Source organism: Bubalus kerabau, chromosome X (assembly GCF_029407905.1).
Source record: "Bubalus kerabau isolate K-KA32 ecotype Philippines breed swamp buffalo chromosome X, PCC_UOA_SB_1v2, whole genome shotgun sequence".
Taxonomy (NCBI): domain Eukaryota; kingdom Metazoa; phylum Chordata; class Mammalia; order Artiodactyla; family Bovidae; genus Bubalus; species Bubalus kerabau.
Genome location: NC_073647.1, coordinates 20386070 through 20403064, shown reverse-complemented (window position 1 = coordinate 20403064; position 16995 = coordinate 20386070). Strand labels below are relative to the sequence as shown.

At 44.2% G+C, this 16995-nt stretch overlaps 1 protein-coding gene across 1 annotated transcript in view; it reads left to right on the top strand.

Moving 5' to 3' along the window:
* HS6ST2 (heparan sulfate 6-O-sulfotransferase 2) overlaps nucleotides 1-16750 on the top strand; it is a 420829-nt gene extending 404079 nt beyond the window's left edge. The window contains exon 3 of the mRNA XM_055563915.1: nucleotides 13646-16750. Coding sequence (XP_055419890.1) covers nucleotides 13646-14543 — 898 coding nt within the window. The 3' untranslated portion in view covers nucleotides 14544-16750. The remainder of the gene's footprint in view (nucleotides 1-13645) is intronic.
* The last annotated feature ends 245 nt before the right edge of the window (nucleotides 16751-16995 follow it).

Genomic DNA, 16995 nt, shown 5'->3' with positions numbered 1-16995 from the left:
TCCAGGTGTTTCTTGACTTCCTACTTTTGCATTCCAGTCCCCTATAATGAAAAGGACATCTTTTTTGGGTGTTAGTTCTAAAAGGTCTTGTAGGTCTTCATAGAACCGTTCAACTTTAGCTTCTTCAGCGTTACTGGTTGGAGCATAGACTTAGATTACTGTGATATTGAATGGCTTGCCTTGGAAATGAACAGAGTGGGGGATTAGCAAGTTATTTTTCCATTTTCCATGTTATTGTGGGGAAACCAGGCTGTGCCCGGTGCTATATACGATGCTCATTTCCACACACATACAGCCCAGCCATGTTATCCAGTAATTGTGACTTTTGCAACCTGAATACCTGCAGAAAAAAAAAAAAATGCTCCCCGGGGGAATGGAGGCACGACTCAGCCAACCCTGGAAATTCTGAATGGCTCCCATTCTTCATAGTTTAAATGGTAAACGAGGTCTGTTTCCCCCACAAAAGCCAGGGTTTGCACTTTGTCTCTCTCAGCACCTAACAACAATATTAGAGCTCATTAAAATCAACCCAGGACTCGAGAAGGGGCAGCCTTCATGGAGGGGAAAACTTTTCCCTTGTGCTGTTCTGGAAAATACCACAATGCTGAGCGCAGACATTTATCTCGACTAGTTTTCCTCTAACGATACCCCCACGCGCACCCGAGGTGCCTGCCTCGTAGACAGCACATGGCCAGCGGCCCAGCTGGACCAGTGCAGCTGTCTGCAGCCTGCTCAGAAGAACCTTAAATGCTCTTTATTGACTGCCCGCCATCTGCAGAAGGCCTGTTACTTGGCTCCCTGTCTTTGGGGGAGTCCCTGAAGAAAGGGTCCCGTGGGCCTCCAGATTTCCCACAATCTGGAGAAGGCAAGGGAGCCACCTCTCTGGTTTCCTTATCTGTGTAATGGGAGGTGGGGGCGAGAATGGTGGTCCGCTACACCCCACCCTTGGCCCCCACCTCTGCCATGCTCAGCTCCCCTCCCTAAGGCTCTATCGGGGGCCCACAAAAACCTCAGAAGCAGTCCTTCCTTCCACATCCTGGCATATCCAACTCCCTCCTCCTCCTGAGACTTCCTACTCTGGCCAGGGCCCTTGTGCCCTTGGCCTGTAGCTCCTCAGGCTGTGCTCAGGTCTAAGTAGGGGTGTATGACTCAGTGAGAACACACAGCTGCAGGCTCAGACATGCTTGGCCAAAGACCAAATAGGGCACCATCAGCCAGGGCAGCGGGCAAGCATTTGAGCTCAGGAATCACACAGACCCGACAGACAGTCATTAGCTAGCTTTGTGATTTTTAGGAAGGTTGAATAACATCTTTTAGCTGAATACCCATGTCTGTAGAGCAAAAACAATAACAATAATAGGAACTAACATTTGTTAACTGCTGGGTTCCAAACTCAGTTCCAAGAACTTTATATATAACAGTCATGTTATCTTCATTGAGACCCATGACAAGAGATACCAAGGATGCTTATCCAGAGAGCAAGACCTTAACCATGGTGGTCCCAGTGGCAGCAGTTAGACATTTCCTCTGGCTTCCTTCTGTCTGTCCCCTAGGTGAAGTTTACCCCTTTTCGCCTCTGCCTGCTCTCTTTGGAGAAAGGAAGAAAACCAACTCCTCTCTCTGGCTGCCTCAGATGCCACCCCTTGGGGGATGACAATTTGCCAGAAGATGCCACATAGAAATACTCCAGAAGCTGAGAAGTACCATGTGGAGAGGGAGGAGTCCCTGGAAGGGAAGGCAGGAAGCATGAGTTGATTAATCAGTGGCAGAACTAGTCTCTATGGGACATGGATGGATCATGCCCTTCAAGAGGCCCCTCATCTCCACACCGGAAGGGGTTTTCTCTAAAAGTTCTTTCCACCTTAGAACCACACTGAGTACTGATGATCCGAGACTCATGGAGTAATTTTAGAACACATAGAAAATTCAGAGGGCAGGGTAAGCAGCAAAACTTTTCATGCTGCCAAGCAGTTGAGTTGGTGAAGGCTGGTAACTACGGGTCATAAAGCTTGGAATTTCACATCTTGTTAAAAATCTCAGCTTTCTCACTGTTTACAAAAGCCTTTAGATTTATGTACTTTGGAGCCTACTGGGCTTTGGGAAGGAGAGGAACTAGATTTCCTTTAAAAAGAAGTAAACATCACCAGGACTGTGGTGATGAGTTCTGTGTGAAGTACTGTGAAGAGTTCCACGTTGGGTTCAAATTTACAGACATTAGAAATCTTCTTCCCTTTCACCAAATAAGAAATCATCATTTTCCTGCCTTGTAAAAGGCAGGAAGGAAGAATGGCATTGAAAATCATCTTTCTTTTTAAGGAAAATCTATTTGTGCTTTGTTGAATGTTTCCCCACAGTATGCACAGGCTAACTTTTGGTTAACCAGGGGTGGGGGGGCATCAGTTAATTAAGGCATTGATTAAGGTATTACTTTACACACACACAACTGCTCCTTCCTTCGGGTGAGGTGTGAAGAACAGCAGAAAACCCCTGGCCAGGAGAACTGGATGGCTTATTTGGAGGGGTGTGAGACCTTCAGCCTATTCTAAATTAGCTTTGTGTCCAGGAGATACTTTTCCTGGAGTGCTTGTGTACTGCTAAGTATTCTTAAGTCAAGCCATTCAAGGAGCCAGTGAAAGTCTTGGCTGTCTTATAGATCAGTGGGCTCCCAAGGATGGGTCCTGTTTTCCACCTCTCTTGCATTGCCCAGCATCAATTGGTCACAGCATCAGCTTAAAGGGGGAAAAGGAGAGACATTCAGCATCCAGTGTAGTGAAGACAATCAAGTGATTGGAAGTAATCCACTTTATGTGACTGTAAAGGCTCACATTTCTCACTAGACCAAACATGACTGCTAAGCCACAAGAATGGTTTGACAAATGCACCAAAGACAACACATCTAAATGAGCATCCACCCACTTCAAAGTTGTCCCCTCTTCAAGTCCCACACTTCTTACATGAGTCTGCTATCACGGCTGCTCATAGCGTTTAAGGAACTCCTCTTTGGGGACTGCTGGTATATGAGTCACTCAAGAAAAGCAGTTAAAATGGCAATCCTAGGGCTTGGGGGATCCGGTCCCATCGGAGGGGATTGCCTTTGAATCAATTAACTATACTTGTGTTTCATCTACGCTCACATATTAATGTTGTTTGATCTGTAAGCCATCCTCCTTGCCTTGACCTAGTCATTTACAAGCAATGGGAGGTTCTATGCAGTTGGTTTCAACATCATCAACCAAGGAAGGAGACCAGACCTTCAGCATTAACGACTCAATCTCATGCAGAGCCCCACTCTGAAGTCTACTTAGGACCACCAACCACAGTTCTTATTTCTGTACCACTAATCCTTACTCCATGAACAAGATGTGCAAAAGCTGAACTTTAAAACACAGAACTAAGCTACAGGTATAACAAAATGTTCAGTCCTATTGATTTGGGCTAAGAATTTGTTTCCTTTCTTAAATTAACTTTTTATTGATCGCTCCTATGACCTTAACTTGTACAATTTTAGTGGTCTCCTTCCATTAAAAAAATGGCCTTTATATTTATTTCCCCTTTGAGTGATGCAAGAAGAAACTTATTGTGGCCTTTTGTGAACCAGTGGCCTTAAAGGAAATTTAAACGTTTACAGCATAATCTTCATAACTTTGCTCAGGCCAAGTTCTCTGGGCTTTCCCTAGACAGCAGTGGGCTTCCTTAGGCTTGTTTTGTCGTGCTTGGGGTCACTTATCTTGTCTCTTAGGGTCACTTATCCACACTCTGGGGACCCCCAGGATCTCTGAGGGACTTTTGATGTCTGAAGCCACATGCCTAGGACAGTGGTTCTCAAGCACACATGTGCATCAGAATTTCCCACACAGTGTCCGACTCTTTGAGACCTCATGGACTATACTTTTTTGTCGTGGAATTTTCCAGGACAAAATACTGGAGTGGGTAGCCTTTCCCTCCTCCAGGGGATCTTCCTGACCCAGGGATCGAACCCAGGTCTCCCGCATTGCAGGCGGATTCTTTACTAGCTGAGCCACAAGAGAAGCCCAAGAACACTGGAGTGGGTAGACGATCACTTTTCCGGTGGAACTTCCCAACCCAGGGAATCAAACCAGGGTCTCCTGCATTGCAGGTGGATTCTTTACCAATTGAGCTATCAGGAAAGCCCAGGGAGCTAACAGGGAATTTCCCAGAGAGCTTGTTAAAACAGATTGCCCGGCTCCAGCCCTTGCGTTTCTGCTTCAGTGGTTTGACCCAAGAATGTGCATTTCTGACAATTTATGAAGTGATGCTGACGCTGCTGATTCTGGGCCATGATGTGAGAACCACATCCTTAGCTTGTTCATAGAAGTCCTGGGTTTGTGTCCCAGTAGTAGGATGGGGAGAATATATGTTCTACAGTCAAAGAGAAACTGGTTCATACCTGAGCAATCCTATTTAATTGATGCTGAAGCTGAAGCTTCAATACTTTGGCCACCTGATGCGAAGAGCTGACTCATTAGAAAAGACCTTGATGCTGGGAAAGATTGAGGTCGGGAGAAGAAGGAGGTGACAGAAGATGAGATGGTTGGATGTCATCACTCACTCAATGGACATGAGTTTGAGCAAACTCCAGGAGATAGTGAAGGACAGGGAAGCCTGGTGTGTTGCCGTCCATGGGGTCGCAAAGAGTCGGACATAACTCAGCGGCTGAACAAGAACAGCAACTTAACTTGTGACAAGGCACTGGGTCAAATCACATTCTCTGTTAGTCTCAGCTTCTTCATCTTCAGAATGGGAATAACAATATCTGACTCACAGTATTATTGGGAGCTGATGTGTAAGTTAATGTGTAAGTGTGAAAGTGAAAGTGTTAGTCCTCAGTCGTGTCCAACTTTTTGCAACCCCTTGGACTGTACCCCACCAGGCTCCTCTGTCCATGGGGTTCTCCAAGCAAGAATACCAGAGTGGGTTGCCATGCCATCCTCCAGGGGATCTTCCTGACCCAGGGATCGAACCTGGGCCTCCTACATTGCAGGCAGATTCTTTACTATCTGAACCACAGGTTTAAGTTCCAGACACCAATGCCCCCAGCTCCTCGCTGTGCAACCAGTTGGCATAAGGAAATGCCCTCTCTTTGCAGCCAAAAGCCTCCCCTTTTTAAGGATTACTGGTCTGTTCTGGGCATGGTTTATTATACCATCCTAGGTAATCAATAGACACAAAGACAGGAACTACTAAAAATATATGCCTTCAGCCCAGGAATATTCCTTGCAGTTAGATTGATTCCCAAGAACCACTGGCCATTTGTGACTTGTGGGCAAATCTTTGCTGCCAAGGCCTTGAATTCTTTACGTCTAAAGTGAAGACATTGATTTAGATGGTTTGCCATCTCAGAAGTTTCTTCTTGCTCTGCCAAATCGCAAAATCTGTGGCTTAGAACTCAGGTACTTATTTCAGGATAGTCTGTTTCAGTGATCATGAAAACTATATGGTTCTCATTTTATCCATTTCAGTTCAGTCGCTTAGTCGTGCCCGACTGTTTGTGACCCCATGGACTGCAGCATGCCAGGCCTCCCTGTCCGTCGCTAACTCAGAGTCTACTCAAACTCATGTCCATTTAGTCGGCGATACTATCCAACCATCTCTTCCTCTGTTGTCCCCTTCCCCTCCCACCTTCAATCTTTCCCAGCATCAGGGTCTTTTCCAGTGAGTCAATTCTTCACATCAGGTGGCCAAAGTATTGGACTTTCAGCTTCAGCACCAGTCTTTCCAATGAATATTCAGGACTGATTTCCTTTAGGATGGACTGGTGGGATCTCCTTGCAGTCCAAGGGACTCTCAAGAGTCTTCTCCAACACCACACTTCAAAAGCATCAATTCTTCGGTCCTCAGCTTTCTTTATAGTCCAACTCTCACATCCATACATGACCACTGGAAAAACCATAGCCTTGACTAGACGGACCTTTGTTGACAAAGTAATGTCTCTGCTTTTTAATATGCTGTCTAGGTTGGTCATAACTTTTCCAAGGAGCGAGCGTCTTTTAATTTCATGGCTGCAGTCACCATCTGCAGTGATTTGGGATCCCCCCTCCAAAATCACTGCAGATGGTGACTGCAGCCATGAAATTAAAAGACGCTTGCTCCTTGGAAAAGTTATGACCAACCTAGACAGCATATTAAAAAGCAGAGACATTACTTTGTCAACAAAGGTCCGTCTAGTCAAGGCTATGGTTTTTCCAGTGTCATGTATGGATGTGAGAGTTGGACTGTGAAGAAAGCTGAGGACCGAAGAACTGATGCTTTTGAACTGTGGTGTTGGAGAAGACTCTTGAGAGTCCCTTGGACTGCAAGGAGATCCAACCAGTCCATTCTAAAGGAGATCAGCCCTGGGTGTTCTTTGAAAGGAATGATGCTAAAGCTGAAACTGCAGTACTTTGGCCACCTCATGCGAAGAGTTGACTCATTGGAAAAGACTCTGATGCTGGGAGGGACTCGGGGCAGGAGGAGAAGGAGACGACAGATGGCTGGATGGCATCACCGACTCGATGGACGTGAGTTTGAGTGAACTCCGGGAGATGGTGATGGACAGGGAGGCCTGGCGTGCTGCAATTCATGGTGTCGCAAAGAGCCGGACGCGACTGAGCGACTGAACTGAACTGAACTGAACTGAAAAATAAAGTCTGTCACTGTATCCATTTACATACTCTTAATATCCTTAAACTTCCCACCTTTCTTTAAAATTGGACTACTACAAAGAAAGTCAGGGACAAGTGCTAAATGTAACTAGATACCCTTCATAGCTAGAGCCCCTTAAAATGTTCCTGCACAGGTGTAAAATGGTAGATTTGTTATTTAATACTGACATCTAGTGGCTTTTCTGTATCAAAGACAACGATAGGCATTTCTTGTGAGCTCACTGTAAGCTCTGCTGTTTCTGCTGCAGACATCCAATTAACAGTCTTTTACTAATCACTTATTTTATGTCAGACATTATTCCAGGCCCAGGGCGGGGGCTTATGTTAATAAATGCGACATGGTCCCTACTCTTCCAGAGCTCATAGTCCAATGGGGGAAGCAGACAAATCAGTAGACAATCACAGCCCATTGTGCAGAATGTTACAATGGGAGAATACCAGCACAGTTGAAACAGAAATACCAGGGTAGGTAACTCTGCCCCGGAAGGTCAAGGAAAGGTTCATGGAGGAGGCAATCTTTGAGTTTAGTCTTGGAGGTTTCCAGGTGATCTACAAAAGACAGATTGGAGCCATTCCAAACAGTAGGCACTCCATATACAAAGGGAAAGGACCTGTAGGATCTTTGCCTGGAACCAATGTAGAACACTAAAATTACTTTTGCATACTTGGAACATAGAATATAGAGCAGGGTTTGTCAGCCTTGGCACTGCTGATGATTAGTCACTAGCCTGCACTGTAGGATGCTTAGAAGCATTCCTAGACTCAACTCACTAGATGTTGCTAGCACCTGCTCCCCAGTTGTGACAACCGAAATGTCTCCAGGTATTTCCAAATGTCCTAGGGTCAGGAAATGGAAGTGGGGGGGTTCGAATTACTCATGGTTGAGAAAGACTCGTGTCGAGGGAGCTTAACAGAGATCAGACTGAAGAGAAAGAAAGGTGGTTGTCAGGTGCCAGCTGCAAGGCTGTGGGTCACATGTGGAGAGCTTGCACTTCATGTCACAACTGATAGGGAGCCATTAAGAGGTCTTAACTAGGGAGTGGTAGGTCAGATGTATGTCATAGGAGAGTGTGGAATGGATGTCAGTCCGGGGACAGGGAGGTGGGCCAGGATACTGATTCAGTGATCAGGTAGAAAAGTGATGAGGGCCTGACCCCAGGCAGTGGTAGAAAGGATGGATTTGGGAGCTAATAAGAACTAGAGACTGTTACACAGGGTGAACTGAGTTCAGAAAGCGAAAGACACATATCATATATTAACCCATATATGTGGAATCTAGGAAACTGGCATAGATGAAGTTATTTGCAAAGCAGAAATAGAGACGCAGATGTAGAGAACAAATGTATCGGTACCAAGCAGGGAAGGGCAGGTGGGATGAACTGGGAGGTTGGGATTGGCAGACATATACTACCATGTATAAAACAGATAACTAAAAAGAACCTACTGTATAGCACAGGGAACTACTCAGTGCTCTGTGATAACCTAAATGCGAAGGAAATTAAAAAAAGGGGGGATATGTGTATGCATATAGCTGATTCACTTTACTGTACAGCAGAAACCAACACAACATTGTAAAGCAACTACACTCTAATAAAAGTGTTTTTTTTTAAAAAAAAAAAAAAAAAAAGAACTAGAATCAGCAGGACTCGGGGAAAATTCAGACATTGAAGGTAAGTGAGAGAGAGGAGTCAAGGATGGCCCCCGGATTTCTTGCCTGGGCCACTCTTTCTTTGGTTGCTGTTGTTTCCACATTTATTTACCAATGACAAGCAAAAGTTGGCCTGGACTTGCAGAGGATGGCAAATGTTTCACTATGTCCTCCCTGTCGAGGCACCATGGTCGCATAGAGGCACCAAACAAGGGTCTTTAAATCAACATGGGTAACTGAGGGGGAGTCACGACTCTAAAGATGTGACACCTGGTCATCCTAATCAAGTGACATGTTTGGTCACAAGATATTTCTGTCCAATCCCTACTAACTGAAACAGGCTGAGTGTGATTTTTCTGTGGCCGAGATTGGCTCACTCGTTTAAAATTAAATCACAGCATTCAGCAGCACCCTTTGGGTTTATCAACCTGAAGGGGAGATTTCCAGCAGCTACCAGAGACCTGCTCTCGCCTGCATCTTGTTCTGTTTTGATCAATGCCTGGATGCAGGCATTGCCAGAAGACAAAAAGAAGATATGGTGAAGATATCAGGGGATATAATCAAAATCCAAATGCATTTTGACAGCCTTAGACTTCCTCTACCAAGAAGAAATTAAACAGGGCCACAGACAAACTGCATCTGTTCAGGACAAAGCAGAGTGGATTTTCAAATGACCTGCGTGTGAAACAATGAAAGAAGGTAGTTGACGGTGGGTCAGCTGTCTGCGAAAAGGGCTGATGTGATATGAGGCCACATTAAGAGAAACGGTGTCGAGAATGAGGGTGGTGATAGACTCCCTACTTGTTCCTTGTCAGACTCTGCCCAGAGGGCACATTCCAATGAACTGGAATATGTTCAGAGGCAAGCAAAAGCATAGTGAGGGGAGAGAATAGTTGGAAACTATATTTAACATAAACAAGAGAAGCCATGGGGTTTCTGAAATGCTGTCTTCCAATACCTGAAGCCACACACGTGGAATTAACAAATGCTCCCTAAGTCAGTCCTCAAGGTCTGCAGCCATCATGTTTTGCTGACAACTCCACATCTTAAGCCCAGATCACTCTTTGAGGCGCTATCTGTCCATTCAGTTAGAGACCTGGGAGCCCTCCTTACCCCTCCTCCTCCCTCTCCCCTACATTCATTTTGTCCCTAAGTCTTGTTACTTCAACCCCGCCTCCAAATGCCTCCCTAATCTGCCCTCTTTTCTTCTGTCTTGTTTTCTACAGTAACATCAACTCACTTCCCCAGTTCCACCACACACCATACACAGTGATCTTTCTAAAACACAGGCTTCATCGTGTCACTCCCCTGCCTAAAACCCTCTAAAGGCCTCTCTGTTGTCTTCATAAATCTAAATCCTTTTTTTTATTTTTTCTGGCTGTACCTAACAACTTGAGGGATCTTAGTTCCCTGACCAGGAATTGAACCCGGGCCCTAGGCAATGAAAGTGCTGAGTCCTAACCACTGGACTGCCAGGAAATCCCAGAAGTCTCAATTCTTTAATGTGGCATCTGAGGCCTTTCACGACCCTGTCCATGGCCACTTCTCCATCCTCCATTCCTGCCACTGGCCAGTAACTCCCAGTAAGAGGTTTCCTGTGCTCTTCCTCTCTACACAGCAGGCTAGTTTTATGCCTCTGTGCCTCTGCTCATTCTGACCTTTCTGTGTCATACTCCATTTCACTCTTCTTGCCTTATCTAATTCTTCCTTGTTTTTCAAAATAAAGCTACAGAAACCATTCTATTATTAGGCTTGGCTGGGAATCACTGCAAGGTGCTTTCATGGTGCCTTGTGCCCACTCCAGTCATTAATAGCGCATGAGTTAGGGATGCTCCAGGCCCTGTGACTTATCTGTGGGCATCTCCGGGGCCTCTTCCTGAATCAACCCTGAATATTCACTGGAAGGACTGATGCTGAAGCTGAAGCTCCAATACTTTGGCCACAAAGACTAATCCAAGTGTGTCTTCATAAATTTTTTCCAAATAATCAGACTAATTGCCATGAAGCTGTGGCCTCAGGCCTAGCATGAAGCTTAAGAGTTGATGCAAAGAGTTAACTCATTAGAAAAGACCCTGATGCTGAGAAGATTGAAGGCAGGAGTAGAAGGGGAAGACAGAGGACGAGATGGTTGGATGGCATCACCGACTCAATGCACATGAGTTTGAGCAAGCTCCAGGAGATGATGAGGGACAGGGAAGCCTAGCATGCCACAGTCCATGGGGTCACAAATAGTCGGACATGACTTAGCAACTGAACACCAATAATCAGGCCCTTTTCCAGTGCCAGTCACACAGATGCTTGAGCAAATGAGCACAGGAAGAGTGCCACCTATGTTTCAGTGCTCCTTTGCCTCTCCACTCACTGTGCTATTGGCTTGGGCTTTCACACCCTCAGTTGCTCTGGGTGTGGCGGGGTCTTCTCTGACATTTCCCTGACAACCCCTCACTTAGAATAATGAGCCTCCTCAATCCTTAGCCCTGTGAAACCTTCCAGGTGTTATCTGCACCTGCCTTTCCACCTCCAACACACTATGCCATTTTGGAGGCCACTGGACATTACTGGAGACCCACCTTTAGCTGATCTTCCTTTTCACCCAAGGATCATTTTCTGAGCAGCATCAAGTGTTTCTAATTGAGGCAGTCTGGCACCCTGGACCTATTTTCCCTGGAAGAAGAGGGCTGCTGGCAATCCCTGACTCTCCAGAGCTATTGGCATCTGAGTGAATGGTAGCTGTCATTACCAGCATATTGATATGCACACGTGTAGATGCCTCTAATTTCTCTGCTGCTGTGATAATCCCACAGTGCAGAGACCCCGAGGCTGCCCACCTTGGACGGCCCTCCTTTCATACAGGCACTAGGAGAGACCTTCGGCTTGGAGGAGGGACACACCCGTAACATGAGAGGCTCTGTCAATATCCACTTTTGCATTCCTGGTCTGCCTCCTCTCTCTCCACGTGGGGATAGTGCTTACAAAACACTGGTTCAGACACTAACCCTGGTGGTTATGACCTATCTGCTCTGAAGGACAAGGGAGAGTTTTTAGGGAGCAGAGCCACAGGCATGCACAAGGGGTGCACTCTAGAATTTACCAGAAGATGTCACTGTTGGCTTAAATCAGTAAAACAAATGTGAGCTGGAGGACTGTCAGCTGAGCATGAAGGTGACTCCATCATGGGGCTTTTAAACACCCATTTATAATGCATGCCTGGAAAAGCTGGTTGAAAGACTAATCCAAGTGTGTCAGTGGTCTTCATAAATTTCTTTTTTTCCCAAATAATCAGACTAATTGCCATGAAGCTGTGGCCTCAGGCTTAGCATGAAGGCTTAATAAATCTGTACCAAAGGAGTGAATGAATGAATACCAAAGCAAGGAATAGAAGTTCGGACCTCATGGAAACAGCAGTCACCTTTGTTGGTCAAGGCTACTGGGGAAGAAAAGCTGCTAGTTGTTAGCAGTGGGTCTTTACAGAAATGAATTTGAGTGGCTGCAGCCAGGCAAAAGAGTGAGGCCAGTCAACGTGGGTTTGCCACCCCTCCAGCCTCACTCCAGGATGCTTCTCTTGTGTCCCATGCTTGTTTACTCCGCAATATCATAGAAGGTGATATTTTAAATTTTTTATGGTTTTTGCCAGTCACTTAGATTCTCCAGAGTTTTTAATATGATGAGGCATGACCTTCCCAGTTCCCAACTCTCTCCTTCTTATTCCCCAGGATAGTTCATTAAAGAAGTAATTAAAGGAGTTACTGGGATTCTGCTTTGTGTCAGGTACAACATTGAAAAGGATGAGATGAGAGTTAAAGAAGAATATGTAGAGTTCTTGTCGCAGAAAACCTACTTTAAACAGAAATACAAACAAAAAATTGTGATTCAGTATCAAAAATATTTTAGCCAAAGTTAACGGTGCCAGTGTCACTGAAGAAGAGATGATGATTGGCAGCAGGCGTGGGATAAATTATCTCGGAGGAGAGATCATACTTGGACTGGAAATTGCAGGATGTCTAGAATTTTCCAGTGAAAGAAGGAAAGTTATGCCAGGCAGAGGGAACACCATGAATAGAAGAGAGGCACCCAGGATAGATCCCAGGGTGCCTGCATTGCTCAGAGCCCAAGACTTGGGAGGAATGTTTGTTCAGAGGACATCAGCCAGCAGACCTAGCCAGTCGGGTGCTTGACTTGGTTCCATCTGGCTCCTCACTCCTGGGTGCAGAAGCAGCATCCCTCAGGTGGGAAAGAATGAACTTCAGAAAAGCTACAAGCCATTCCCCAGGTTTCCTTTAAGAAATTAATGTTAATATTCAGTGTTTATTTTCATCTTCCTTCCACAATAGGCCCATCCATGACCTCATCTTTCATCCACTGAACGTGAATAGAAGTTCATTTCTTTAATTAAAGTACAGCTGCAAAGTTGTTTTTCCCTTGATCACATCATAAGCCAGGATGCTTCTGCTGTGTGTGTGTGTGTGTGTGTGTGTGTGTGAGTGTGAGTGCACCTGCTCTGTATGGGTGTGTGTGGGTATGCGGTTTAAATGTTTACTAGTCTGCTATGTGAGCAAAGAACTCTTATCAGTTTGCAGCTTTAAAGTGAAGACAGTAACACAGCAAAGCCTCCATACATGCTGACATCCGGGTGTCCTTTCAGTGGGTAAAGAAAAAGGGCATTTTGGAACTGATAGAGTTAACTTGCCTCTGCTGGGAATATTAGCACGTTGAGTGAAGGCTGAAACCCAGGTAGTAACTGATATATATGCCATTGGCAGCTACCATGTCTATTTCAGTCAGTAACTAACCACAATGTTTATTTCTGGAGGCTCCGGTCTGCACTGTGTATCTTCACATTCCACTGCCATCACGTAGGAGCCATGATGTTATGACAGCACCCAGAATCAAAAGCATCATATCAGACACTCTTTCAACAAGGTTTTGTTAATAAGATATCCTGATTAGACTAGCTATTAGAAGAATGCTTTTGTGTATTTAGTGAGAAAGATTAGAACTTGAGTACTTGTCAACCTGTTATCACTTCAGTAAAATCATTCATTTCCATTGAGTCTCCATTTCATGATCAGTTAATGGGAGTTTGGGAGTGGGGAGTAGGAAATAAATGAGGTCATTGGGAGGACTTTGTCACTAGCTGGAGAGAGAGAAACAGAGGGGAAAGGAAGAAGGGGGAGTGGCCTTTTCACCCGGTGTATATGCTTTAAAAAGGAGCTCTCTGGACAGGCTAGTGGGCCTCCCTTCCTGACCAGTGAACATCACATATGCCATGCCCCTTCCCTGACTCCACCTATGTCAGCTACAGCCCTGACCACTGGCCTTTGTGCTTTGTCCACAGGAACTTCCACTATATCACCATCCTCCGAGACCCAGTGTCCCGGTACCTGAGTGAGTGGAGGCATGTCCAAAGAGGGGCAACATGGAAAGCGTCCCTCCACGTCTGCGATGGCAGGCCCCCAACTTCTGAAGAGCTGCCCAGCTGCTACACTGGAGACGACTGGTCTGGCTGCCCCCTGAAAGAGTTCATGGACTGTCCCTATAACCTAGCCAACAACCGCCAGGTGCGCATGCTCTCCGACCTCACACTCGTTGGCTGCTACAACCTGTCGGTCATGCCTGAAAAGCAGAGGAACAAGGTCCTCCTGGAAAGTGCCAAATCGAATCTGAAGCACATGGCATTCTTCGGCCTCACTGAGTTTCAGCGGAAGACCCAGTATCTGTTTGAGAAAACCTTCAACATGAACTTTATTTCTCCCTTTACCCAGTATAACACCACTAGGGCCTCTAGCGTAGAAATCAATGAGGAACTCCAAAAACGTATTGAGGGACTGAATTTTCTGGATATGGAATTGTACAGCTATGCAAAAGATCTCTTTTTGCAAAGGTATCAGTTTATGAGGCAGAAGGAGCATCAGGAAGCTAGACGGAAGCGTCAGGAACAACGCAAATTTCTGAAGGGAAGGTTCCTTCAGACCCATTACCAGACCCAGAGTCAGGGCCAGAACCCAAATCCGAGTCAGAATCCGAGTCAGAACCCAAACCTGAATGCTAGTCAGAGTGGGACTCAGAGTCTGTTTCAGAATCTGATTCAGAATCTGACTCAGAGCTCGGGTCAGAATCCAAGTCCAAAGGAGAACCAGGAAAGCCAGAAGCAGAATTCAGGCCAAGAGCAGAGCGATGGCAACACCAGCAATGGCACCCATGACTATATAGGCAGCGTAGAGAAATGGCGCTAAGTGGCTCCCAAAGGCTTTCACACACTTCTCCCAAAGCGCCAGTCAAAATAGGGCAAATCCTCAAACATGAGAGCGTCCAAACACATCCTGCTTCCTAAAGTTTGGAAGTTCAAAAAAGTTAAGATGTCGCCTTTACAGTTGCCTTTCAATTCAGTGTTCTACTGTGCGTGGGTAAAACAAATTTCAATATGTAATTAAATTGCCTCTTTTTTTTTTTGGTTTGTTGGAGTATTTATAAAATCCAAAAGCCAAACAAGACTCACCAGAAATTGCTGTTTAGATATTTTAAGAAGTTCTTAAATTAGTCATAGGGACAAAGTGGAAACATAAAATGTGGCCATTTAACTTATGCCTAAGAAATGGACTTTACATTATTCATGATACACTGTTGAAACCCAATCTTGGAAGCAAACATTTTTTTCCAGGGGTAAGCATGAATATAACATAAAACAAACTAAACACGAAACTTCATTTTCTTCTGATTATAACCAAGAATCTATTTAAATAAAATAAGAACTGATGGTAGAGTTTACCAAATTGTAGAAAATGGAAAACTTCTCTCCCAAACATGAGTAGTTTTATGTAAAAATATTGGCTTTTGAGTAGAAAGGGACTCATCTTGTTATTTGAGATGTTTAAAATTTTAAACTTTTTCTACCTTCTGCTATTTAAAGGTTTTAAACAGGGTGTATCTCATATTAAACCAAACACTTTTTCCAAATGGAGTACCAATGTAAAGATCTAATTTCCAGACGATTTCTGGGCACTGTAATTTCAACAATTCTGGAATCTTTTTGGCGCTGCTTCTCATTCATTTTAAAGCTTCTCCGAGTTGTGCTCATTCCAAACTAACCCGTTTTAGAATCTCTCTTCATCATCTAAATGGTGTGTTGCTGAATTTATTGTGATATATAATCCTGGATTAAAGTCAGGACTTTCTTTCTATAGAATTGTCTTATCAATGTTTGTGTAGTGAGATCCTTATCAAGAAACTCTTGAACAGGATAGCGTGTCTTAAAATATTGCTGAAGTTAGTATTCTGTTCTTGATCAGATAGAATTGAACCTGAATGTGAATGAATCGTTATTTACTTTTTGTACATTTTTATTGTAATGTTTCCAGTTGGGCTGTCTCTTTCTAGCCCGTTAGTTCTTTTTCATGTTGACAGAGTGTAGATAATTACGAGAGAAAAACAAGGTTGGAATAAGCACTAGGATAGCCAACGTTATTCGGTAACACCAAAAGCTTTACCTCGATACTTTGGGTGAGCCGTGTACCAGCTTTAGTTTTGAGAAAACAAAAGGCAAAAGTATTCTGCAGTGAGGTTAAACATCAGAAGCATATGGGTTGAAGAAAGTGATTTGGTATTGGAAGTCTGTGCAAAAATACTTTCAGGGTATCAAGTTTGAATTGCACGGGCCAAAAAGAAGTATATAACCCACTGTGCTAGCAAACATCCTGATTCTGGGCAGCTTCCATATTACGGGTTTTGCTATCCTTTCGTAAGGACTTACACTAAGCCTCTGGCTGTAAATCAGAAAGGCAACTGCAAGTGGCATTTATGTTTTCATGAGGGACATGCTTAGAAATGTGACCATAAAGTCACATCTTGTACAATCTGCTCATTTGCATGATCTAGTTTCATCTGTCATAATAAGGCCACAAACTGGACAAGAAGCTGAGTACTTGGGTTAAAAAATGTTTTTGACTCTGCGCTTGTATCAGTAGATCTAAATTTTGTTTTGCCTGACAGTATCGCAGTCCTGGGAATCTGAGAACTGGAAAACTGAAAGGAAAAAAATTTTCAAAATCCAAAATACCTTAAAGTCAAACTGTTTTAGAGTGAAACTATTTTGTGTACTTTGTGTTTTTAAACTAATGATTCTGTAGATCACTGTGGTATTTCAGTTTCGTTTTGTTTTAATGGATGATGTTTGCTCTTAAAGCTGATAGGTAATGTTGGAAAGAAGGATGAAGCCCGAGCCAGTGGAAAAGCTTGTTACAGAAAAAAATATTTTGTGTTATTGCTGTGGTGTGCATGGTTTGCAGAGATTAAGTGCAGTTTCTCTGTCTATACTGATTTATTGTATATAGGGGATGTTATAAATATACATTTTGGTCATCATCATGTAAATCCCATGACTTCAACTGTAAACATCTGTCCAATGATGTAGCTTTACAAACCATTTACTGATTTTGTGTAATTTAACAATAGATATAAAATAAAGTTTAAATTACAGATGCTGAGTTATTTCATGATTTCAAAGTTTGCAGCCACTAGACATCATGACATCACAGAGAGAATTCTCTTTTTTCAAGGAGTTTCTTATTTTCCTCTTGGCCACCAGATATGGAGATGAGATGAGCCACTTTAATGTAGCATGTGCCAATGACCTTAACCTTGGGTACTTCCCTCTGAGGGTCCAGAGTGTGTTCTTTTTTGAATAAAACA